The 27,511-nt window shown below is 31.8% G+C and overlaps 2 protein-coding genes and 1 long non-coding RNA gene across 3 annotated transcripts; 1 reads left to right on the plus strand and 2 right to left on the minus strand.

Annotated features, from left to right (window-relative positions):
- Positions 1–1,915: 1,915 nt before the first annotated feature.
- Positions 1,916–2,386, minus strand: LOC105140654 (uncharacterized). The gene has a single exon (XM_011047565.1). It carries the CDS (start codon positions 2,384–2,386, stop codon positions 1,916–1,918), a length of 471 nt encoding a protein of 156 aa, XP_011045867.1.
- A 56-nt stretch (positions 2,387–2,442) lies between these two features.
- On the minus strand, positions 2,443–3,973 carry LOC105140646 (uncharacterized). The gene is made up of 4 exons (XR_845215.1): positions 3,844–3,973; positions 3,654–3,732; positions 2,557–2,879; positions 2,443–2,455 (listed from the first exon to the last, which is right to left on the minus strand). It is a non-coding gene; the product is annotated as an uncharacterized LOC105140646 (long non-coding RNA).
- An 8,663-nt stretch (positions 3,974–12,636) lies between these two features.
- On the plus strand, positions 12,637–25,465 carry LOC105140645 (extended synaptotagmin-3-like). The gene is made up of 14 exons (XM_011047556.1): positions 12,637–13,094; positions 17,007–17,081; positions 17,162–17,269; positions 18,037–18,069; positions 18,174–18,263; positions 19,361–19,486; positions 20,637–20,780; positions 21,059–21,463; positions 22,229–22,363; positions 22,811–23,023; positions 23,173–23,445; positions 23,828–23,965; positions 24,057–24,359; positions 24,895–25,465. Exons 1-14 carry the CDS (start codon positions 12,900–12,902, stop codon positions 25,114–25,116), a joined length of 2,460 nt encoding a protein of 819 aa, XP_011045858.1. The 5' UTR covers positions 12,637–12,899; the 3' UTR covers positions 25,117–25,465.
- The last annotated feature ends 2,046 nt before the right edge of the window (positions 25,466–27,511 follow it).

Below are 27,511 nucleotides of genomic sequence, written 5' to 3' on the forward strand. Positions count from 1 at the left end.
TTATTATTATTATTGTTATTATTATTATTACTATTGTTGTTGTTGTTATTGTTGTTTTATAATTGTTGTTTATAATTTGTACAATTAACCTCCCTGTGGTTCGACCCCGGTCTTGCCGGGTTATTTATTACTTTGACACTCCTGCATTTGGGAGAAAATATCAATCTTTTAGTCGTGTCAATGGTGCTGTTGCAGTTGATGCTAAAGACGCCAGATGGTTGCTATGGTGGAGACGATGATGAAGGTTTGCAGTGGTGGCGTGGTTTTTATCCCACGGTGGCCCTGTGTTTTTCGGCTGAAGCTGCTATATTTCCTTCTCACTCCCTCTGTAATGTTTTTACCATACAACAGTCGCTTCTATCCCCGTTGTTGGTGGTTGTGATGGTGAAGACGATGAGGGCAGACGGTTGCACAACAACGGCGAGGTAGGTTGGTTGTGGTGGCCTTTTTTTTTCTGAATCTGTTCTGCTTCCTTCTCTCTACCTTTGCTGTGTTTTTTCCTTGCTGCATTCGCTTCTCCCCGTTGTTGGTGGTGCTGTCGTTGGTGACGATGAGGGAAAATAGTTGTTGTGGTGGCGACAAGGAATGTTGGTGGTGGTTGCCCTCTGTTTATACCGTGGTTGCCTTTTCTATCCGCTGAGTTTGTTCCCCTGCATTTATGTAACCGCTGGTTGCCCTTTTTTTTTCTCTTCTTTTAATGAAGCATTTTTGTATTTGCATTTCTGTGAGGTTGCTTCTTCTTTTCCCAAATTGTTTTGTTCCAGCATTGTCACACAAGCTCGGTATTCAAAAACCCATGTTAATTACCTTTTCTCTTCTATAACCGAAGTGCAAGGTGAGGAGCAGTTTATCGCAGTGTACCATAGCTTGTTTTTACATGTGTATTATTTTTTGAATAATGTATTTTTTTGTATCTTTACTTTTTTTCTTCTGTAACCAAAGTGAAAGGTCGGGAACAATTTATCGCAGTGTACCACTTAGCTCGTTTTTGCATGTGAATTGTATTTTGAATCCTTGCATTTTTTTGTTTCTTCATGTTTTATCTTCTATAACCAAAGTGCGTGCAAGACAGGAGTAGTTCTATCGCAGTGTACTAGTTAGCTAATATTTACATGTGAATTGTATTTTGAATCCTTGTATTTTTTTATTTCAAAATTTTTAATACATTTTACATTTTGTATATTTTTTCCCCTTACCGTTAATACACATCACGTGTATTTAGAAATACAAATTAATAGGTTACCAAGCTTCTAGACTACAATTTATATTTCTAACCCAAACTAAAACCAAGAAAAGGCTGATTTATCTTTTAAAATGGATGTAAAATTGGCTTTTCCGAGCAGTATAATTTATAATTAAGCAATTTTAATGTCGATAATTTAACAACCATTTGTTTGTATTTTCTACCGGTTGAATTCAAGCATGCATATTTTGTAAACTATAAAAGCATTGTCCACATCATATTACATTACAAATACATAGAAACTTTTAGGATTGCAATTCATAATACGTAGCACGTATCGAATAACACCACAACTTTCAATACTTTAATATACAGTCCGTTTTCATGAAAATAACAAATATTAATGCCCTATAACCGAAAAATAAAACTTACACACAACCTTTCCATGTCAGATGAGAATTGTTAAAATTAGAAATAAGGTCCGAACAATTCTGGTCGATTATCATCTTCAGATCTATGAAAAAATACATAATTGTCAAGATATTTTAAAACATGTTAGATATCAATTTAGATAATAATATTATCAATAAATTTATAAAAGCATGCATTCGGGATCAATAAATACCTCCCCGTCTATGGTACCTCACGCCGTGTAAACATTTTCTGCAACCATTTCATCTTGTTTTCAAGACTACCCATATTAAACCACATTTCTCTATTCCTTTTCATAACCTAGAACTCAGTAACAAACGAATGAAAATCATCACCAATATGAACTCCTTCTATTGAGTGCAGCTCAATCATAACCTCAAAAATACTACACCCTTTCTTATCTTTATATATAGATGTGGAATCACTATTATTTGACATATTGTCAACCATGTTATCAAACCGTGATAGTAGCTGCATCCCAATTCCAGAACTTTTTTTTCCCTGATTGAACGTCAAGACGTTGTCTTTCTTTTCTATTTTCATTGTTGCGTGTGTTGCTACTCTTGACATATTAACCCATCTAACCATGTTGCACACATCATCGGTGAAATTTAGAATTCTATCCTCTTCTGAATCACCGCTTCCTTCTTCCAAATCAGGTTGTTCATCATTGACATTTGGATCCTCAGCAACACCAACATTATCATCATGATGGATTCCAGCCGATGGTGCCCATGCATACTGTCCAGTAGCAATAATGTTGGTGAACATTCTGTCAAACTTCAACCGTAAAGACAGTTTGATACCAGCTTGCCTAAATTTTTTTACGCCTCTTATTTCCTATATAGAACAAATGGAATTATTTAATGCAGCTTGCCTAAATATTTTGGTAATTACTGAACTGAGATTTAATGAAATTAAAAATTGAGCAGCAAAATAACCTGAATTTTTATTTTCCACCACTCATGACTTGCAGAAATTGTCCCTAATTCTGCACTCCAGCCCACACCAGTTTCTGAAATGAACTTCGTTCATATCCTCCAATCCTTTTTGCAGTCATCCCATTTGTTCTTCAATTGTGTCTTTGTGAATGCGTGATCAGTTATTTCTTTGAAAGATGTTTGCAAATATTTCCAACCGGCCTTGTCGAAATGAGTATTCGATCTCATTCTCATATCGATGGCCTTGATGCAAAGGTCACAAAAGACATGCAACATTTCTTTATTCCATGCAGCTTTATCAATAGTTTATGGATTATCCATTCCTATTTGGATAACATATTTGCAAGCAAACATTATGAATTTTTATAACATGTTAATCATTTATGTAATATTGGAAGGAAGTGTATATGACATGCAATGGTGTACTACAACCAATACTATAAAGAACAATTACATTCAAAGTTGTTTGTCTTTAGCTATTTTTGAACTTATTATACTGTGTAAAGTATACTCCATTCACCTACAAGTGATTACCATTCTATAACCATTCTAGTCATTCCATACAATATGCATGTGTCCTACAAACAGCACACATCAATTCTGCACATCTTCATGCATCATCAAGGTAATTGAAATTCATTAGCAGTCAGCTCAGTTTCCAGCCGAAAGCATAAACATATCAAACAAATTCTAAATATATTTTTTTCTATGACCATCACCTCCCAGTTCTCAAATCGCAAAAGAAATAAGTATTCACAAATTCTATAGGATCAAGGCATAAACACTATAAAAGACATGAAGCAGCACATATTTGACTCAAATGGCAACAACATTATCTGAATTAAACACAATTATCAAAACAAATTCTGTAAAAAATTTTAAAACACACAGATGGTTAATTAACCTATTATCACAACATCGAATTTTTTTTTTTCCATATCAGCATTTATGCAAGCAAAATGTTGTGCTTAATTCACAATCCTTACAACACAATATATTCATAAATATTGTAACCCAGAACAATACACAACACCTAAACATATATACATATCTATAATTATCTTTAGGGAGGCGTAAAATTTTAACAAAAAACATACTCTTTATTGCACAACCGTCTCCTTTTTGTCCAAGTAATTTCTTATCCCCTTGTTCTTTTGCCTCTCACAGAAATCGGCTCTGTAAGCATAACAACAACAATCCCGAACACATTGTGAGAAGAAATACAAACGGGAAAATTATTTTAACATGTTGCAGATGAACATCAAAATTAAACAAATGGCAATATACCTTTATATTGAGCGGATCTACAACATCAGGCGCATGGCAAGCCGTTTCGGGTAGAAAAACAGAAGGGGCAATTATTTTTACAGTAGATGAGATAATTATTTTACCGTGTGTATGTTTATAAGCTCACTCGGTTTTTAAATGACAGGGAGGAGGGACACATAATGGCAACAACTGTAATTTTACAACAACCTCACAAGCTTCGGAGCTTGGTAAGAAAGGATAAAAATGGAGGAGGGATCTGTTAGGTGGGAAGAAAGGATGGTGAACAGTGAACGGAGTATACAATCTCGTTGACGCTATGGAACTAGTGAATGGCAAGATAGGATTCCTTGAATTCTTTGACAATGGATGAGTGGGGAGGAGAATATTTAAGGAGCCATTTGAATTGACTTATAGAGGAGTTTTAATGAGAGAGCAAGGGTGTGTATTATCCAATGACCTTTTTTTTTTACAGTGTCGATGGGTTGCTTGAGATTGTTGTTGGCCACTTTTTTCTAATCACAGGTTCAGCTATTAGAGGGTGGGTCCCACCATTTTGAACCCAAATTTTAAACGTAACAAAAACATATAATTTTTGCATTTTGGTTGCACCTCAGTTCCTGCCGCATTACCAAACGACACCTAATATTGATTCCACATATTATAATTAAATTCTAAAATGATTATGTACATAAATATACATTCAAATCATCTTTACAACATATATTTTATAATTTTCCAGCCCTAATAAAGACAATTATGGCTAGCCACAAGAACCAAAAAAATTATGATTTTTGTCCAACATTTTCCTTCAATTTTGGTTGTTATTCTCATCATTAGCATACCATCAAACTAATAAGTCATCAAAATAACATTACCACAACATTTACATAAACCCTAGAATTTCTAAGAATTGGGATTTTCTTTCTCCTTTTGGAGTTTAAGTTTGAAATTTTAAAGGAATCTTTCTTATCATTTCTTCCCTAATCCTTACACATATATCAATCATTCCCTCAATCCTTCTTGATAAATGAAGTGTATGTTTAAAATGGATCAATTTTAAATTTTTAGGCTATCATTTTAAAAATTTATATACTCTTGAAAGAATTAAAAAAAATTAAGAAACTTAGACAATATTTATTGTGAAAATTCTTTAAGAAAGAAGAATTAGGCTATTTTATTTATAAAGATGCGATAGTTTTATGAGTAAATCAGCTTGAAGTCATTCATATATGTAGTTTCGTTGATTTCCTTTTTAAAAAAAGACATTAGTCTCATCCTTATATTTTATATTTTGTTACATAAACCATTTGAAAACTTTTTTTTCTTTTAAAAAATTATAAATACAAAATATTTTACATGTAAAATGTTTTTCATAAATAATTTATATAAAAATTTTTTAATAAATAATAGAGTGAAAAACACAATTGTAATAAAAAGATGATAATGCGTTATGATGATAATATAATGGTGGTGCCTCATTTGCTTTGTAAATTTTCATCCCTTTAAAATAACATTACTTATCAATCACCTTGGATTAGAGCTTTTTGTCCACTACCATTGATTTTGCATAAATGATCAGTCACTAATCGATATACATAGTTGCTAGTTGCTGATTAGGGGAAATACTATAAAATTATAAACAACAAAGTGTGATATTTAATGTAACAACACATTTTATCAAACCCTTATATGACGTTATGCATAATTTGATTCCAACAATGACATTCAATACCCCTATATCTAATTTCAAAGTGTGATATTGGGATTTTCTAATTTCTTTTGATTTATTTTTTATAAAGTTATCTCGGTTTTATGATCTAGGTTGCGGGTTTGATAAGTTATCTCAAATTGTTTTTTAGATTTTTTTTTAATTTTATTTTTTTCAATTTAATCCTTCAACATTGGATTGATTAAAAATCAGATTTTATAATTTGTCTTGATTCGCTTTCTAAGAGATTATCATAGTCTCATAACACATGTCATATATTTGGCATGTTAACCCGGGTTGACCAAAGTCAATACAATATATTGTTAACTTAATATTAAAAAAAAATATCATCTTGAATTTTTTTATCAAGTTATGCTTTTATGGGTCATTTTGGTTGCTTTCAGATTTACAAAGTCAACTTAATCACATTATGCTAACCCTCACATGGTTAAAAAAAAAATTTCCTCTAGAAAAAAACATTAGCAATATCTTACTCTTTTTTATGTTAAAAAAAAAATTTAACCCAACCCACAACATAGCGTGAATTAATGATCTAGTAGCTATTAAAGCCAATGGTTTGACTATATTTATCAAAAATCTTTATACATTATTTAATTATTAGTTTATGGTTATTGTTTTTCTTTCTCCTATTTAGATATGGTTATGATTATAGTTATACCATCATTCAAAAAAGTGGATATCCATTTTTCATTCATTGTTAAGCAAATTGGAAGTTCAAGAGAATAAAGTATTTCTATTTTAAAGAGTGACACAACCAAAGAGTTGATATATTCTCCCAAGTGTAGGAGTGTCGAAGTAATAAATAACCCGGCAAGTTGGAGTCGAACCATAGGGAGGTTAACTATATAATAATAATAATAATAACAAGTTAAAGATGATTTTGAGATGTAAGATTAATGTGAGGATTAAACAATGATAAAAACAAATGTCAAGGTTAAATGATCCACTAATGATATTTCAAACAAGTATAGTTAAACAAGAGATTAATAAAAGAAAAACTTAAGTATTATAAAAATATAAATAAAGAGAGTAAGAACATAATCTTGATCTGAAAACCAAGATACTTAAATGTATGGCAAATACGTTCTTTTATAGGCTAAAATTTTAAACTATTCATTTGTTGATTAATTGTTAAGTAGGTGGCCACATTTTGACTTTGTAACAATCCTTATCTTTTTATCGGAATAAAACGTCAATGCCAACATTAGAATTTGAACCAATTGTCTTCATAAAAGTTCTAGAAAATTATCTCAACTTTCTAAAAAAAAAATATTAGTGCATTTGGACTTTTGGAACTCAAGATATGGGCTGGACATTGAACAGTGTCTGAACGGTATGACAGATTTAGACTTCTCTATTATTGCTATAATTTGAACTTGAAAACGACCTTTTTAAATCTTGAACTCTTATGAAAGTTTTAGGCCTATGTCTTAACTTTCCATTCATATATAGTAGACCTAAATCCAAGTTCTACAACTTCAATGATAATCCAATAATCGAATGGTGTTCTAGTTTGGACTAAACCAACATCTCTTTTCTAATCTTAACCCTCTCTTTGTCTTCTCAATTTCAGTAGTTAAACTTATCAATTAATCCCTTTATTTATGTGATAGGTCCACATTTAAGATGAACATTTACCATAAAGTAAATGTATCTTATATTATTAGATATATTATTATAAAATATGCTCTAAATATGTTATTATCCTTAGGGTGGAATAGGATTCAACTAAATAACAACTACTGATATATTGTAGTCCAGACCAAATATTTTTTAAATATAAAAAATCATATTCAAGTTTTAGGATTCATCTAAATAACAACTAGTGATATATTGTAGTTCAAACCAAATATTTTTTGAATATAAAAAAACATATTCAGGTTTTTAGGAATTCTTTGACAATATCATTAAAACTAACTCGACGGGTCAATTTTGAAACCTCATAACCCAATTCTTTAGTTAGCTCATGCTTTAAATTAAATCATGTGAGAGTTGTCCTAACATGAACTAATTGACTTGAATGATCTAAAAATAGCCTGAATAATCGATAAAAATATAGTTTGGCTTTAAAAAAAATTCAAGATGACTTTTTATTAAAAAAATATTAAGATGATGACATATGAGTCAACCTTACTAAATCTGCAACACAATATATACTTTACTAGGTTTAATAATTTTTTTGTGAAACTAATTTTATTTCATTATATGATAAAAAAAAATAAATGCTTGCAAAATTGAGCACTAACTCAATACCAAGATGTTTATTTGAAACTATAGTAACCTTATAAAAAGTAAAACAAATCAAATTGTAAAGTTCAATTCCTAGTCAACTTAATGTTGAAGGATAAAAATAAATATACTTTAGTAAAAAATAACATGGGTTATCCCTCCAAACCAATAACCCGAGTCATAGACTCTATCGGGTTTAATAACTTTGGTTAATTCGTCAAACCTACGACCCGAGTATGGACTCAACTGGGTTTAATAATGTTTTATTTTTTAAAACTGTATTTTATTTAATAATACTATAAGTAATAGACACTTACAATTGATGACCAACTTAATACCGGGATGTTGTGTAAACTATAGACGTAATTTTCTTAACAAAAATCCATTATAACCTTAAGAAAAAATTTAAAATAAAACATTAAAACAACGTTTAAGTATTTTTATATAAGATTGAAGACAAAAAAAATTATAAATTTGATAAAATTATATAAAAAATATATTAAAAAAAACATAAATCTCATGTTAATTGAATATTTATAAGTTTTTTCATACTCGGCATATAATAATTTGGTGAAAATGTTTTTTAATATTCCTATAAAAATTTATAATATTATTTAAAAAACATAAAGAAATTTAATAATGATTGAAATATAATGTTAATTGTTTTTTTTATAAATCTAAATAACAATACACACACACACTCACACACACACACATATATATATATACACACACACACACATATAAAAAGGCTAAGAGTTGACGTCTAGCATAATATATAAAAGGTCAGATGTATATGTGCTTATGAGGCTAGGGCCATGCACCTAACCCTTTTTATTTTTCTTTTATAAGGGTAGATATCTTCTTCTTTTTTTGAAAAAAAGAAACAAGCAATACCTCATCTGCTCATCTAAATTCTAACCACCATAGAGATAGCTATACAATTGGGATTAGGGTTTTTGAGCCTAAATAAATATATTATTAATATACTTTGAAACAAAAACACTTAATAAGTATCCTTAGCACCTCAACATATCAATCTCTCAACTTAAAATATCTTTCAATTGATCTAAAGACACCAAATGAATTTGAATTTTTTTTTCTCAATCCTGATTTGCATTTGTAGGCTTTATGAAGGTTTTTCATAGAACTTCTCTTTTTAAAAAGAATTTGTTGACACTAAAATCAATATTTTTTATTTTTAAAATATGGATAATCAAAGAATTTATCTCTCTTTCATTGTTATTTGGTGAGTTTCTCTCTCATTTCTCAAATCTAAAGACTAAAAAAAAAAAGTAAAAAGAACTTTGGACTAATATCAATATTTCAAAAACTATAGGGACTATAAAAGAATACAAGAGAAAGTTGGTAGACCAAAAGGTACTTTATCATGTTAGTTTGAGATTTACCTTGAGTTTTCTTTTAATTTTACACTTTGGTCAACTTTTTTTGAATTTTATCTTTCTTGAACAAATTTTAACAAATTAGCCATTAAATTAGTTATAATAGGTTTTAATTAAAACAAAAAGAAAACGAACTTTGAGAATGAAATTAGAAAAAAAACTTATAATTGTGGGTTGTTACAGGAAATATATAGTGCTTTTAATATATTTTATAAATTCACAATAGCAATGAAAGAATTTAGAAAAGTTAAAAGAGTGTTTAAATTCGTCTGCTAATTAACAACTGGTCTTAAGAGTTTTATGATAACTTAAATTTAGCACTTCAACTTCTTTATCTAGTAATTTAATAGCTCAAATTATAGCATCACTTTATTTTAAATACTTGATTTAAAAATAAAAAACTTTTAAATTATAAATTATCTTTTATAGAAATAAAACTATAGCATTTTCTCTAAATGTACCAAAAATGGATTTCTCATCATTTCTCATCCATTTTTTTATGTCAAGTTACATTTTGTAAGATGTGAAAGAAGAAAAATCAAGAAATCAATCTCTTATGCTAGATCAACTCATATGAAGTTCTTTTATGTTGTTTAAAAGTGTATGATTATATAAGAGTTTGTTTTATATATTATTTGATTTCTAATTATTATTTCATTAACTCTTGTTTCTAATAAAATTATGAAATTAAATAATAAAATAATATCTATTTAAGTAATCAAGAATAACTAAAAATTAAAATTTTATATGGATTGAGAAAATAAAGTATATTATATAGTTTTTAGAAAAAAATTATTACCTTTTGATCTTAGTTTTGGATAAAAACTTTCAGTATTCAACTTTAGTTATTAAGAAAAACTTAAAAATTGATATCAAGTTGAAAAATAAGTAAAACACTATAAAAATACAAAATTTAGGTTTTTTTCTATGGTTATGTGATATATTAATATTTTTCTTTAAATACACATGATTATAATTATAACGATTATGAAGAACATTATGATAATATAATTAAGTTAATAAAAAAATAATTAAATATAAATAAGTAAATAAGTAAAATTTTATGATTCATAATACGAGGACATATAAAACTAGTTTATTGTTAAAGCTTCTTTTTTTTTAATGATAAAATAAAAATAATTTCAAAAACTCCAATATTGACCCTAAAAAATAACAAAAATCATGAGAAACATGAAATTAACATTATAGAAAATACTAAAAGTATGAGTTTTCAATGGGCACTTATCACACATTCACAAAATACTAAGGACTTATTGTATATTTTAAAATATTTTATTTTGATCCTTAAAGTTTTATTTTAAGCGATTTGATCCTAATTGAAGGCCAATTACTTTTGATTTCTTAGGTAATGCTGGAATTGCAAGAAAAGGGAGTAAAATGAAAAAAAGATGTCAAACATGGATGACATGCCAAAAATTTCAAGAAAAATATGCTTAGGTTCTCAATCTTTAAAAATAACACAATTTATGCAATTTAGGTTCATTTATAAAAAATTATCTGTATTATTTTTTAGTCTTTAATTGGAGAGAAGAGAGATAAAGGGGTCACTATTTTCTTTATAAGAAAGAAAATCATCATTCATGTCATTTCCAACCGTTAAATGATTTTAATTGGTGTTTACGAGTTCTATAAGATGAAAGAGGCTTGATGATGGTTGTTCAAAATCTTAATATTGCCTGAAAAAATGGATCTAAACGAAGAAAGGCAAAACTAATCCAATTTAATTTCATAATCTTTTACTATGTATTTAAGTATTTTGAGTTGATGAATTGGTTTGTGGAAGTTCTAAAGATGTTAGTGAGATTTCTTGGGTTGAAATGACTTTGAATTAGGTTTTTTGGGCAAAAGAAGCACTATCTTGATTTTTCAGTCACCATAGTAGTGATGAAATTTAGGCTTGCAAATAATAGGTCATTTGTTATAATGGACAACATATAACCTAATTTTTTTTCCTAAAAAAATAAGGTTATTTGTCCTTTTGATTTTTTAAAATAAAACCAAGTCTAAGCTTGCAAGTCTAAGCTTAAAGGCTCACCTACATGCTGGGACTCTTCATTACAGTAGCTCATTTGTGTTGAGTTTTTTTTTGGGTTTTTTTTTCATATATATTTAGGTTAAATTGAAATTTAAAAGAAAAAAAATTATTGATCTTGATTGAGTCCATGTCCAAAATCACAAATTTGATGAGTTAATCTATAATACTCGGGCTACTTTTTTTTAATATTTTTTTAATTGATGTCTTTTTTTAAATATATGTTTTAATTAATATCCCTCCTACATGATTTTTTTAATGGTATTGTAGGTATTTAATTTTTAAAAAGATTATTATAATTTATCTATAATATTGTTTTTCATCTTTTGTATGGATAAAATTTATTTTTGAAAATAAAAAAATATTTACTTTTATATAATGTTTCTAATATATGCATTTTTATATAATACTTATTTTTTTATGATATTCAATTAATTTAATATGTGTATTTTTTCTATTATTGTTTGATTGAATAAGAAAAATAATTTTAATAGATAAATTTAGTAAATATAATAAAAAAATATGAATCTATATCCATCTCTTGATTTTTTTATTTTTATTTTTAATTATTATTAATGACTTTATTTTTTATTAACACATATAATTTTTAATTTATTTAATTATATATATTCATGAATTTTTTATTTTACTCTTATAATTTTTGTTTATATGTATAAAAACATGTCCAAGAAACCTCCACACATAATTTTTTTTTCCTGAGAGAAAAAATATCTAATCTATAATGATGGGCAGTTGAAATAGCTTAATTGATTAATTAATTAATTTATTTTTGTTAATAATAGGTAATTGAAACACCAATGAAGCAATCATCATGGATGCACAACTATCCAACACCTCGAACAAAAATCAAAATTGTGCTATCAAAACTCCAGACATTGACCTCAATCCAAGTTTTTATACTGTACGGCCACATATAAAAAAGAAGATGGATAGGCAGCCAATGTCATGTACTAGGAACTAAATTCTATGAGGCCGCATTCCTACAACGTGTTCCGCTTCCAAGAAAACGGTCCTACATGTTCATCATTACACCAAATCTGGACCATTGGATCTCATCCTTATCATGATCAAAAGTCAACAAAGTTAAAAGTCAACAAGGTTCTTATTTTATTTTATTTTATTTTGCAATAATATTAATAAAAGTCTCTGGCGGGCTATCACCCATAAAATTTTGACCATAAACTATAGAAGCTTCAGTCTTGACCACCACAATAATAATAATAATTGCATATGGTCTTGGTCCAGATCAATTAAAAACTTATGAATAAAATAAAAATAACTAAATATAAAAAATATTAATTTAAATACATACATATATATTTCTAATAAAATAAAATTACAAGGATGCCACAATTTAACTAATTCTAACAGCATGCCAAATTTCGTTATCCTTATTTTCTGGCCGGCTTTATTCTTGTCTCTCACCAACCTGGGAACGCAGGCTCCGGTCTCTTCAAGTTTCCATTTTTAATCGTTGAACTTTCCTTTTAAGACAACGATTCTCTCACACGTTCCAGGAAAGTCTTTTCCCTGGAAATTTGTTTCATGGGGTACTGTACATAGTGTGTATATATATGTAAGGAAAGTGAAGCTGTAGGTTTTCTGTTTACTTGTTGAGGGAGTTGACTTGTTAGGAAAAATGGGAAGAAGAAGAAAGGGTAAAGCTGGTTTCAAAGTTGAAGATGTTTTGGAGTTCTTTAATCATCTGTTGCGGGAAAAGCCTTCTATTGCTTTCCTAATCCCTTTGATTTTGGTTTGTTGGGGTATTGAGAAATGGGTTTTCTCTTTCTCCAATTGGGTTCCTCTTGTCGTTGCTATCTGGGCTACTTTTCAGGCAAGTCTTTCACTTTTCCTTCTTTTAACTTAATCTTTTTATCTTCAGTCATCTGTTTTGGATGGTGATGCAGTTGTTGTCTATTTATGATTTTGTTTAGTTCAAATTTTATTGTCATTTGTCATCAGTTGTTGGACTTGAAATTGTTTTTTTTTTTTTAATTATGGGATCTTACAGGTTAACTGCATAGTCAAGTTTTGTTCGAAATGTTGAACTCTTTAGTTGGTATGAATTTGTTATTTCAAAAAGGTACCTCATTTAGAGCAGGATATTTTTATGTAGTCGAGAACCTTAATAAATGCAAGCAGAGTTAAAAAATTTCTAAAATATGCAAGCCTGTCTCTATTTTCGCCAATGTAAAAAATTCATGGTTGGCATATGGGGGTCTGTCCTGAAGAAATTATTATGTGAATGACTTAATTTCATTGATTCAAGAAGCAAACAGAGGATACAATTTTATATTGGTGGCAATACATCAAGATCTTATTCTATTGCCTATGATCAACCCTAATTATTTACAAATAAGGAAACAAATAACTACAGATCAATTTACAATTTCAATCAACGTTGACAGCTTATTCTGAGCTTGATATCCTTTAACACTCCTCCTCAAGTTGGAGTGTATGTTAATGACACCCAACTTGTCATATAAGGTTTTGAACTATGTGGAGCTTAATGGCTTAGTAAACAAATCTGCTGGCTGATTTTTGGTTTGAATATAGGCCGTCCGAATCATTCCTTCATGAATTTTCTCATGTACCAAATGATAGTCTATTTTTATGTGCTTAGTTCGTCCATGAAAAACTGAATTTGATGCTATGTGCATGACTGCCTTATTATCACAAAATAAAGTCATTGGCTGTGTGTGATTTATCATCAAATCTTTCAAAATGTTTTTCAGCCATGTAATCTTGCAGCATGTAGTGGCCATAGAGCGATACTATGCTTCTATGCTTGAACGAGATATAGTTGTTTGTTTCTTGTTCTTCCAAGAAACTGGTGCCTGACCAAGTAACATATAAAACCCTGTAATTGATCTTCTTGTATCCTTGCAACAACCCAACTAGCATCACAAAATGCTGTTAATTGAAGTGAATTTGTGGATGACAATAAATACCTTGCCCAACTATTTGTTTGATATAACCGAGCACCTTATGAGTTGCTTCCAGATTTGGTTGCTGAGGTTTGTCCATAAATCGACTCAGCACATGCACAACATAAGTCAGATCCGACCCAGTTATTGTCAGTTATATTAACCTCCCAACTAACCTTCCATATGTTGATGCATCCTCTAAAAGCTTTCCATCGGATCGGTGACATGTTCAGTTCTATAGGAAACTGAAAAGGTTTGGCACCCTAGAACCCAGTATCATCCAGAATTTCTAAGGCATATTTTCATTGTGACAAACTGATTCCATGTCGTGATCTTGCAACCTCTATGCCAAAACAATATTTTAGCTGCTCTAAGTCTTTAAGTTTGAATTGCTTGGACAAGAAAATCTTAGTGTTCTCTATGTCCTGCAAATCATTCTCAGCTAATATCACATCATCAACATATATAAATAATGCCAAGAAACTACCTCTGATGACTTCAGATGAATAAATAATAGTCAGACAGAGATTGATGGAATCCTGCAGCTTTAAGTGCTCCGAACAACTTGATAAACCATTGTCTAGACGCTTGTTTCAATTCATATGGCAATTTGTGAAGCTAGCAAACACGGTTCTCACCCTTTCACCTGAAACCAGGAGGCAGGGACATGCATACTTCTTCAGTAAGATCAGCATTCAAGAATGTGTTGTTAACATCTAATTGATGTAGATGCCAACCACGCAAAGCAGCCACACTAAGTAAGATGCGAACTGTTACCATCTTGGCAACTGGGGCCCTAGTCTCCTTGTAGTCAACTCCTTTGACTTGACTATAACCCTTGACCACCAACCGGGCCTTATACCATTCTACTGTCCTATCAGACTTTAACTTGATTTTGTACACTCACTTGTAACTGATTGGTCGCTTATGGGGTGGTAATGGCACCAAACTTCAATTCCATTTGGCCTGTAAAACAGTTATCTCATGTTGCATAGCTTCACGTCATTTTGGGTTTTGAACGGTCCTGGAAGAAACTGGTGGCTTCTTTAAGGAGGGTGAGTTGAGTGGTATACGCTTTGTGAACATGAAAAAGTTTGTCATAAGACAAGAATCGAGAAAGAGGGTGAGCAGTACCTGAAGTTTTGACCAGATTTGTGGACGATGTCGGTTCAGTCCTTGAAGGGAGGGTCATCTTGAGATGAAAGTCCTGCAAATATTGAGGAGTTTTGGTGGTCGGCTGCTGCGTCAAAGTGGTTGAATGGACACAATTTGCGATTGGGATGAAGTGCTAATTGTTTGGATGAGGGATGGTGATGATGGTGTAGTATCTGCTATGTGCAGTAGAGAACAAATGGGAGAAGCAGGTTTTGTTGTTGATGTGGTGAGAACTTGTTGTTCATTTGGGCTGGTGGGAATTACTTGTTCATTTGAGCTGGTGAAGGAAGGAGGCCCATTTAGAGATGGAAAATAATGATTTGCTTGGAAGAGAATCCATATCAGAATTTAGAAATGGGTCATTATTTGAAAACCAAGGTTTAGGTGTATCAAAATTATCATGTCATGCAGAAAAAAGAAATATGGTTTCAAAGAAAATGACATCTCTTGAGACCACAACCTTTTTATGAAGAAGACCAAAGACCTGATATCCTTTTTTCCCATAAACATTGAGTATGGCTTTCCAGTGGAAAAAGGATGTGAGATGTTCACGACAATTTTTGGTGCCGTGGTTTGTTCTATTACATTTAGAGCATTTTAGCTCACCTTCAGACTCATGGCTCGAGTTCTTCAAGAAAAAACAGCAGCATCTGGTTGAGTATGGCTTTTCCCTGCTGTCACCTCCAACTGTTTCTCATGCGAAAAGACCAACAAGTGTGCTTTGTTCAAGTATGGCTTTTCCCTGCTGTCACCTTCAACTGTTTGTCATGATGAAAGACCAGCGAGTATGCTTTGTTCACTGTAGTTAACAGATCTTGTAGCAAGGTGTTGCTGTGAACACCTACATATGACTCATTAAGGCCCATAAGGAACTTCATGGTTTTCTGCGTTTCTAAATATGCAGTCACTTCTTTAATTGATCCACAAGTGCCGATTGGAAAGGTGCAAAATACATCACGCCCATCCCATAAACCTTTCAGTTTTGTGAAATAAGACCCAATAGATTGTTACCTTGCACATAATCATGAATCTCGTTCTCAACATGGAATAATTGAACCATGTTCACATGTGAAAATTGCTCTTGCAAATCAAGCCACATCTGTCTGGCATCCTTGGAGATGATGACACTGCTAGCGATTTCCTTAGACATTGATCCTAGCAGCCAAGTTTTGGCCAAATTATTACAGTGATTCCATTGTTGACATTCTTCTGTATTCTTCTTATCAGGCTCCTTGATTGAACCATCTATGAGTCTGAATTTGTTTTTGGCTGTCAAAGCCATAGTCATGGATTGTCTCCATGTGCTATGATTATCTTTAACCAAGGGTTGCGGTACAAGCATAGAACCATGTTGATCAAGCCTAATTATTTACAAATAAAGAAAAAAAGTAACCGAGCTTGATTTCCTTTAACATGTCCATTTTCATCTTTCCTGTGTTTTGTGTCCTTTGCCACAAATGTTTATTCTTGAGCACCCTTTCCTTTTCTCGGTTTATACTTTGATTATGGTACAGTTAGAGTAGTGGTTCCTTCTTCATTAATTAACAAAAATTACTTATGCCAGATTTTATATGAATATATACGGGTTTCCATTACACTGTTAATTAGGTTCCAATTCTTTTAGTTGTGCTTGTGGAATAATGATAATTTTTTTCCCACTTTAGTATTGCAGTTATCAACAGAAAGTTCTTGTGGAAGACCTAAACAAAAAGTGGAAGCGAGTTGTATTGAACACCTCGGTATTGCTTCTTTTCTTTGTTTTCTTTTGTGGTTTTTATTTATAAGTTCATTAATCTATTCTCTTCACATATTTGCACAGCCAATAACACCATTGGAACACTGTGAGTGGCTGAACAAGCTGTTGATGGAAATTTGGATGAACTACATGAGCCCAAAGCTTGCAATAAGATTCTCATCTATTGTCGAGGTCAGGATTTTGATTGGTTTACATCATATGATTCATTACTGGATATTTTCTCTACCCTCTGCCTAGGTTTATTTGTTTGTTGGTTTGCAAACTCTGAACATTTTGCTGAAATGAATAGAAATTTTTGCATCTGTTGACTTATTTAGCAGTTTATAGTATATTTTAGAATTTTAGAATGAGATAGGCTTGTAAGAGAACCGATCACATACCAAATTTAGTTATCTTTCAGTTTCTTCTGACAGATTGATAGAAGATATATTGAGTTTATCTCAGTTCAAGTTGCAGTCAAAATTTCTTTATGAATTTCTCTCCTTTAAAAGCTAAATGAAAAGGCGCATTCCAGATGTCTGCTACTTGTGGGGCTTTTGTGGTGGGCCACAGTAGATTTCTTATATCACAGAAAATCTTCTAGGAAAATGAAGCTGCAATAAAAGTGGTTATACTCTTGGTTCCTAACCACTACAAAGGTGGTCTAGAACTCGGAATCATTCCCACTTTGTCATTCTTTTTCTTTGGAAATCCATCATAAACATAATATAATCCTTTAAAAAATAGTGGTTGATTGATTTGCTATCACACTTCCATTTCTTTACTGCCACAAAGGGGCTCAAGAACTTGGCCTTGCTCCTAACTTTTGATGATTTTTGCCTTTATTTGATCTAAATGAACTTTCTTTTGCATGTATTACAGTGTTCTCATGCACAACTTCTGTGTAATTTGGGTTGTTTGTGAGACCAAACTAAAAAGTTAAACATTTGTCTTTGCAGAAACGATTGAAACAACAAAGGTTGAAGCTCATGGTATGTGATATGCTTATTTCATCGTGTATCAATTGGCATGAATATTCAAGTCAGGATTACCATTATCGTACACTTTTCCTGAGAAAATATTACCCTTCTTGTAGGAAAAACTCGAGTTGCAGGAATTTTCACTTGGTTCATGCCCACCATCCCTTGGGCTTCAGGGGACTCGCTGGTCAACTTCTGGTGATCAGGTTCGATCCCTTTTCACTTTCTGAGTTTTGTTTGTGAATTTATCCCTCAGTACAGGTTGCAAGGAATCTACATATAAATAAACTAATGCTTTCTTATACGATTAAATGTTAATCAACAAGTTCTACCACTGTTTTTCCTGTTTGTTGTCCTACATGCAAACTGCAAACTTATCTTTCTGTGCCTTAAGAAATTTGTTGATCTGTTTGGTGGATCCTGTTATTCATTTAGTGTAAAAGATAGTTGTAGCATGCAAGGGCTCAAGTTGAGATAATTATATTAATGATGGTGATGATTGACTATCATATATGTTTTCGAAATTAAAATCATGTATTTTGTCATGGACTTTCCTAAACATGTGGAACAAAAAGGAAGTCCCATCAAGAAATATTTCATGTTCACAACAAAATATGACCAAGTATCACAACATTTTACAAAAGTTTAATCCTTGATGAAACTGCATGGAGAAGGTCTATCTCACTAATCTTAATTTATTTTGATATTGAGGCTTTCATGAGTTGAAAGGATTCTTCAACAACAAAGAGAAACCAAAGGTGGGGTTTGCTAAACTGATGACATCCTGAACTCATATTGGTATGAATTTGTAAAGAACATGCAACTGTCTCTGTTTCAGTACTCACTGATGCAAGTATAGTCATGGCAGTTTCTCTGAAGAGATGACCAAAAGTTATCCCATTGAGAGCCCATGATTCAACGGGGATAACATTCTGATCTGGTTTCTGTTCCACTTTGTTGTGGCAGTGTGAGTTAGTGGTTAAGCTAGGCACTGAATGATGAGAAGTGAGAACCAGTGCCTGAGGTGACTGAGCTTGACGTAACTGAGGTGGTTGATATGCCACCCACCAACCTTAAAAATCTAAGTCATTGACTTGGAAGAATGTGAGCATGTTCTGTTGACATGTGCGTTTTTTAATGAATAAAGAAAGGGAGCAGTCGAAGCCACTACATGGATAATACACATTAATACAATATATAACAAATTGTTTCATTAATTTTTGTAGCATGATGTGTTTTTTTCCCCTTCAAATGGTAAATTTGTCTCAGATTTTCATGCAGCAGTTTTTATGCTTTCTGACAGAGAATTATGCATTTGGGATTTGATTGGGACTCCAGAGACATGAGCATTTTGTTGCTGGCTAAGCTGGCAAAGCCATTAATGGGAACTGCTCGGATTGTTATAAACAGCCTCCACATCAAGGGTGAGGTATGTAAAATGTCTTGTTTTTTGCACTCTATATAATATTGTCTTGGCACTGGCTGATTGATCAAACTGTATATGGCTAATGGATTGGTTCTATATGTTCCTCGTTGATATTGACACTAGAAAGTGAATGTAAGAGAACCATCTGGTATCTTTTACACAAACTAACTTCATTTATTTGGTAGGATCAGTTGCATTTCAATATTAACATCCAAAAGTAAGTTTATAAGTTGTTAATAACAGTCACATTCTCTCAGCCCTATGATTCATCTATTGATACAGTAGGTTGACTGATGACTATCAGGTTGATGAACATATTTTTTTTATGATTTTTTATTGCATCATTTGTTAGGTTAGCTTATAGCTCCCTTATATGTCACTACCAGCATTCCATGCTCTCATTCCTGGGGAACAATTAGTGAGTTTGTGTCTCAATTCTTTCTCACTCTCTTCCTCTCTTCTGCTGCCCTCTCCCTCTCCCTCTCTCCAGCCACCTCAAAATTCAAAGCTCTACATATTTTTTTTTATGATTTTTTATTGCATCATTTCTTAGGTTAGCTTATAGCTCCCTTATATGTCACTACCAGCATTCCATGATCTCATTCCTGGGGAACAATTAGTAAGTTAGTGTCTCAGTTCTTTCTCACTCTCTTCCTCTCTTTTGCTGCCCTCTCCCTCTCCCTCTCTCCAGCCACCTCAAAATTCGAAGCTCTAAGTAGTTTTGAAAGTGCTTTAAGTTAATGTAAAAAATGATTCTTCCCAACCATTTATAGCTTTGAGATCATCCATTCCTTGCTTCTTACTTGGGTTTTGTTTGCAAAATTCTGCCAAGCCCTGAAAATTCATTTCTGAGGGAAATGAACATTTGGAAATGCTTCGTCTATACTGTTTTAAATGTGAGGCTCCTTAAGGAAAAAGGATGTAGGTTCGGTTCTGTACTTGGGAGATCTGCAAGCATGGAACACTTCTTTCTAATAAAATATTTTTATTTTCGTGGTAATTCTACTTGGGACTGACTGCCAATTTATGTTTTACATTTAATTTCTTGTTTCTTGGGTGAATAGTCCTAAATTTCGAATTTGGTTTGGCTTTCATCTCCATCAGATTTTGCCCTCTGTGGTTGATGTCTAATCGCTCATCTATTTTTTATCAGCTTCTCTTGATGCCAGTTCTGGATGGGAGAGCGGTTTTGTACTCATTTGTGTCAATTCCTGAAGTAAGAATAGGAGTTGCCTTTGGAAGTGGAGGAAGCCAGTCATTACCTGCCACCGAGCTGCCAGGCGTTTCTTCTTGGCTGGTGTGTGTTTAACTAATTATATTTACATGAATAAGTAGTAAATTTAGAATGTTTCTGTTTTTATTATTGTTATAATTATTTGTAATTCTCCTGCCTCTACTCTAGCCTCCTGAAATAGTTAGGTAGAATTTATCATGTTTCTTGTTTTTAGCTAAATTATGACATGTATGTTTTTTAGTAGTTCATAATAATTTACTTGGTGTACTTCTTTAAATTTCTAGTTCCTCCAGTACTGTTGGTCTTATACAAGTGTCTGTTCTTTTTCTTTAAAATTTCAGGTTAAGGTTTTCACTGACACCTTAGTCAAGACAATGATTGAGCCTCGTCGTCGTTGTTTCAGCTTACCAGCAGTAGATTTAAGGAAAAAGGCTGTTGGTGGAATTGTATACGTGTCAGTCATCTCAGCTAGCAAACTTTGTAGAAGTAACCTGAGAGGAAGTCCGCCAAGAAGGGTAAATGGTAGTTTCATAGAGCATTTTGATGATAAATATCTGCAAACATTTGTGGAGGTCGAGCTTGGACATTTGACAAGGAGAACAGATGTGAGACCAGGCTCAAACCCTAGATGGGATTCCACATTTAACATGTTCTTACATGAAGAAACTGGAACTCTTCGATTACATCTTTACAACTGCCCACCCAACAGTGTGAAGTATGATTATCTAGCAAGTTGTGAGATCAAGGTACATGCTGATTCTTGTTTTGTGTAAAATTTTAGAGCATTAGGACACTTCCATTGGGTTTTGCTTATTGTGTGAGTTAGTTCTTTTGTCACATTGTTTCACACATTAGCCAAAAGCTGGGGGTAGGGCATGTAATTATTTTTGTCTATTGTTATAGGAGATTGAGAGCTTCAAATGAGGGGAGGTTTTTAATTCCTTTATTAAAACCATCACAAGCAACCTATTTATTATCTCGTAATAAATTTTTCTGTGACTTTTTTTCTTTTCTTTTTGGAATAATTTCAATGCTCTAATACTTAGGAGCTAATAAGAACCATAAATTATTATTATTTTATTAAATTAACTTTAAACTTTAATTAATTGACTTGACCTGTCATTGAGTTATTTTTATTACGCATACTATGTAAATTTCTAACTACATTATTCATGCAATGTAAATTGTAATGCACGAAGTTAAAAGACTGGGATGTTAAAATGTGTCCATGATAGCCAAGTCTCTATTTCATATCCAAAATATCAGAGCAAGCAAACTTATGATTTCATATTTTTTAGGATTATCTATATCTAAAAAATGAAGAAGAAAGCAGAGCTAAATTTCAGAAATAAATATTCCTCTGAAATCATGTATTCAACAAGAATGCATTCTCTTAACTTGTATTGGGTACAGTTTGTTCATATAGACATCCCAGGTTTTTTTTTTTTTTTCCTCCTGAAAAATTTATTGGTGTATCAATATTCATCATCTGTTTTGGTCTGTTCAAGCAGATGAAGTATGTTGCTGATGATTCAACAACGTTTTGGGCAATAGGACCTGACTTTGGTGTGATAGCCAAACATGCTGAGATTTGCGGAAACGAGGTTGAAATGGTTGTTCCATTTGAGGGAGTTACTTCAGGGGAGGTAAGACATGCCAAATTTCGTTGTGATTAGATACTTGTTTCTGAATTGCTTCATTATATCGATATATTTCTCCTGTAGTGCATAACAGAAGATAGTTATGATGGAATATTGAAGCCTGGATTAGCATTAAGTCATCTTTTGTGGCATCAGCTGTAAAATTTCATCATTTTTTGCTGTAGTTACTAGTTTGAATCCCAGATAAATGAAATGTGGTTGATTTTATTTCCTTTTGATGGAGTTCTAGACTAAGCTGTGATACAAATTTTCACCCACACAAGCTTATCAGGTTTTGGTTTCAAATTTTGAGTATTTGATAACATTCAGTTGTTTTTCAAGTTTCATTCTGTTTTATATGCAATTGATGTGAAGTAAATCATCTAAATTTTTTCACTAGAGGATCCAATGATGATAACTAAGCCATTTTTCTTGTTTATGTACATGTGGCAGTTGACAGTAAAGCTTGTGGTGAAAGAATGGCTGTTCTCTGATGGTTCCCATAGCTTGAACAACGTTAGCTCTCAGAAGTCAATATATGGATCATCAAATATTCTTTCAAGAACAGGAAGGAAGATTAACGTGGCTGTCATGGAGGGAAAAGGTCTTATTTCAAAAGAAAGATCTGGAAAGTGTGACCCATATGTTAAACTGCAGTATGGGAAGGTAGTTTTCTAGTTCCTTTACATATGATGTGTATGAACCTGAGTTTGAAAATCAGAAGTTATTAAGATATTATGCATGTGAAACTACTTGACTGCTTCCTGTGACCATTTACGTTTGATTCTGATCATGATGCATACCTATCTTTTCAGGTCCTGCAGAAAACACGGACTGCACATAGCTCTAATCCTCTCTGGAATCAGAAGTTTGAATTTGATGAGATAGTAGATGATAGATGCCTTAAGATTAAATGCTACAGTGAAGAAATCTTTGGAGATGAGAGCATTGGTAGTGCACGAGTAAATTTGGAAGGTTTGACGGAGGGATCTATCAGGGACATATGGGTTCCCCTTGAAAAAGTGAATACAGGAGAATTAAGGCTTCAAATAGAAGCAGTACAAGTCAATGACTCTGAAGGATCACGGGTATGATTTTAATATATTTTAAGTTTAACTATATATTCTTTCCTGTAGTTTTCTAAAATGCATTTTGAATAAAAAATTCATTGTCATGGCATTAAAAATTTAGGTAGTTACCTCACCATAAATAATGTTCGGTAGTTTCAAACAAATTTCCCATGGACATGCGCAGTGTGTTGAAATGTAAAACATATTAGGCTGGCCTGCTTGCTGCGCTGATATAAAATCAGACTTGAAGTTTAGATTTATTCATATCCAGCTTGTTTTATAGAGTGCAAACAAGCTGCGATATTACCAAGCCATTTTGAACAGCTTCTTGTCAGCTATCAAATGTTCAGAACTTCTGATAGCTAATGATGTTGTTTTCATCTTCCTTGAATATGCTTAGGGTTCTATGTCAGGTTCATTCAATGGTTGGATTGAACTTGTTCTTGTTGAAGCGAAGGATCTTATTGCTGCTGATCTTAGAGGGACAAGTGATCCATATGTGAGGGTGCATTATGGAAGCTTGAAGAAGAGAACAAAGGTATGTGGTCTGGTTTATGCCCTGCTGTTGCTTCTGTTGGATGTTACAACACTTCAATCACTTACCTAACGTTCCTTGTCTTGTCCTTCAGGTTATGTACAAAACTCTGAATCCTCATTGGAATCAAACCCTCGAGTTTCCTGATGATGGTAGTCCCTTAGAGTTGCATGTGAAAGACCATAATGCCTTGCTGCCCACCTACAGTATTGGTGATTGTGTTGTAGAGTATCAGGGATTGCCTCCAAACCAGATGTCTGACAAGTGGATTCCTCTCCAAGGAGTAACAAGGGGAGAGATCCACGTTCAGATAACTAGGAAAGTTCCAGAACTACAAGCAAGAAACAGTTTGGAGTCTGACACATCTTTAATCAAATCACACCAAATTTCTAACCAGGTGTGAATGTGTTACTTATTATCATTTAATTTCCTTTCTTTTCAATTGAGGTGATATATTGCTTTAAGCATTGAAATGAAACTCTTAGTTTGCTTCAGATTTGGAAATTATCAGGACTTTTGTGAAGCATATGATATTACCTTTTCTCACAAATTTTAGGGTCGGTCAACTTTGTTACGCTTCTCATAATCTTTTATATGGTACAAAATTCTGTGTGGACCAAAAAGTAAGCATCTTTATTGCTCTCAAATAGTCAACATGATTAGAAAAATTCAAGCTCAAGAGACTCAAAGCACATGCAAATCCCAATTTGATTAAAAGCTTGTAAAAATTCTTTACCCCCACCTCTGAGCTTTTTTGATCTATGCCATACCAATTTGTCATCCTCACTCTTCGTTGTAAAATCACTGTTTCTGTGTTCATACACATACATACATTTTTACACTTTTTATTGGATTCATCATGAAATCTTATACTCATTATGTTTTACATGAATTAACATATACTTACAAGTGTGAAGTTGCTTCTATACCAGATGAAACAATTGATCATCAAGTTTCAATCTCTGCTTGAGGATGGCAACCTAGAGGGGCTCTCGACAGCTTTGAGCGAGATGCAAAGCCTAGAGGACATGCAAGAAGAGTACATGGTACAGATTGAGACTGAGCAAATGCTTCTACTTAACAAGATAAAGGAGCTTGGTCAAGAAATTATGAGTTCATCGTCTTCCTTGAGCAGAAGATCTTCTGGATTTTGAACCATGCCCCACTTCAATACATGATTATCATTGCCTTCAATTTTCTCGCTACACATAATTACATTTAGTAACAGTATATAGGGATCTCCAACTCTATAATTGTATAAGTGATGCTTATAAGCTCAGATCACTGGTAGCAGCTAAAGAAATTGGCATTAATGTTTCATGATACTCTACCGGCCTTCTTACTTCGTGCCTGCTTCCTGATCTTTCCCCTGGCATTATCAAATAAGAATTGATATTAATTAACATTTTTTTCATCAACTATATTTGCAACAATATTAACTGCAATTCAACAAGTTTATGAGATGAAAAACTTTTGAAGCTAAAAAAAGCTTTATTGATGAAATGTGTATTACTTTTTATTATAATCAGCAACATGTTCTTCTTTTGAATCGTTTGTTTCCCAATTCACAGAAGAAAATTGTCGGGAAAACCTTACATAAGTCCGCAACATTTGAGGGTAGTCTCGATTGGGTCTTCAACCTATTTTTCATCTTAACTAACTTCTTAATGTTGGAAATTCTTTTGTTTAAAACATGGTTGATGGTAAAATTAGTTTAAATTAAAAATGAAGTTTATTTATTTTTTAAATTAAAATTTTGTTGGAATTTAATTTATAACAAAAGCTCTTTAACATAAATAAAAAAATTAACATGATTTAAATAATTATTGATGAACAAAAAAGTAATTTATTTAATGAAAATATAAAAAGTTAAAATCAAACCTAAAAAGTACTCAAGCTTCGAGGAAAAAGAACCTAAACATATTAAACTTTAAGCTTAAATTCTCTCATACGTGTATGTATGGCTCAACTAGGACCTAAATTTGGATTTATTATAAAATAAATTTTTAGGTTAGAAAAAGGTTTTTTTAGCAACATAATATTAGATTTGAATTTGCTATATGAATAATTATTTTTTTAGTCCATTATCTTATCCTGCTTATAAATTAAGTCTCATAATCTTTTTAAAAACTTAACATTTTCATTACTTATGAAAATGTTGTTGCATCCGTTATAATTTACAAGGGAAACTTTAAGTCGTATTAGCTTAAGCTTTTTTCATATATTAAGATTTACATGGTTTTCTTTGAGGGCAAGTCTCTTTCTTTCAATGTCAAAGGCAAATTGATTATGTTTTTTAATGATGAATATTTATATGAAATAGGTCAAAGCCATATTAGCTTGAGCTTTTTTCATATATTAAGATTTATATGGTTCTCTTTGAGAGCAAGTCTAGCTATGCACCTAACATAAACATAATTTGCATAATTCTAAAAGAGAGTGAAAAGTGTAATTATTGGTGGAGTAGAGCTTGAGGATACTATTTTGGTGTTTAGAGAAGATTTATAAGTTTTAGGTTCTTAATTTTTTTTCTCCTAAAAATCTCTAAGTTTATTGAAAAGAGTGTTTCCCTTTATCATAAAAGGGTAATTTTCTCTTCTTGCCTATTATTTTTCAATACAAAAATTCTTAAATTAATTGTTCTACCCTTAACGAGAGCCATTTCCATCTATAAATATCCATTGGTTAGGTTTTTATATCTATAGTACACCAAATATATGTATATTTAGTATAAGATTAAAGTCATATGTTCTATTTATGAGGGTAGGTCTGCATCATTTTTCCATCTTTTTAATAGTATACTAAAAACATACAAAGCAATAAGTCTTAAAAGAAAATTATTAAAATTTCTATAAAGATACAAAGCTCATCATTAGCTAAATATATGCCTTTTATTAAGGCTAAGTCATATAAAGTAATGGTCTGCATCCTACACTTAAAAAGAAAGATGTTGTTGGATTTAGACTAGAAAAGAAAAATGACAATTAATAGTTTGTTATTTGATTTAATAGTGATTTTAGATAATTAGATGATGTTAAAGACCTTTTGATATTTCCATTACTTATAAAAAATGTTATTGCATCTTTCCCAATCACCTGATATAATTTGTAAGGGCAACTTTAAGCTATATTGGTGTAAATTTTGAAAATGGATGACAAATATAATTTTTGATGGAATACAACTTGAGGATGCCATTTTGGTGTTTAGAGAAGATTAATAAGTTTCAAGTTCTTAATTTTTTTTCTCTCTCTAAAACCTCTAAGTCTATTGAAAGAAGAACTTGTGTTCTTGCTTGAAAGATGAAGAATTTGATTTAATAGAAATTTTTTATAAAACTTAAGCATCACACCTAAAAAAAAAAAAATTGATAGGGTGCACTTTGTGTTATAATAATTTTATTGGATAACATGCAATGCATGCACTAATATCATAGGCTATACTTTTAGATAAATAATGCTCTTTATTCATATCATGAATAATTGATTTGTTTGGTCAATTCTATTATTAACATAATAGAAAAATATTCCTTTATTCAGTCTAGAATTATAG

This window comes from Populus euphratica, unplaced genomic scaffold, assembly GCF_000495115.2.
Source record: "Populus euphratica unplaced genomic scaffold, PopEup_1.0 scaffold108.1, whole genome shotgun sequence".
In the NCBI taxonomy this organism is placed as follows: domain Eukaryota; kingdom Viridiplantae; phylum Streptophyta; class Magnoliopsida; order Malpighiales; family Salicaceae; genus Populus; species Populus euphratica.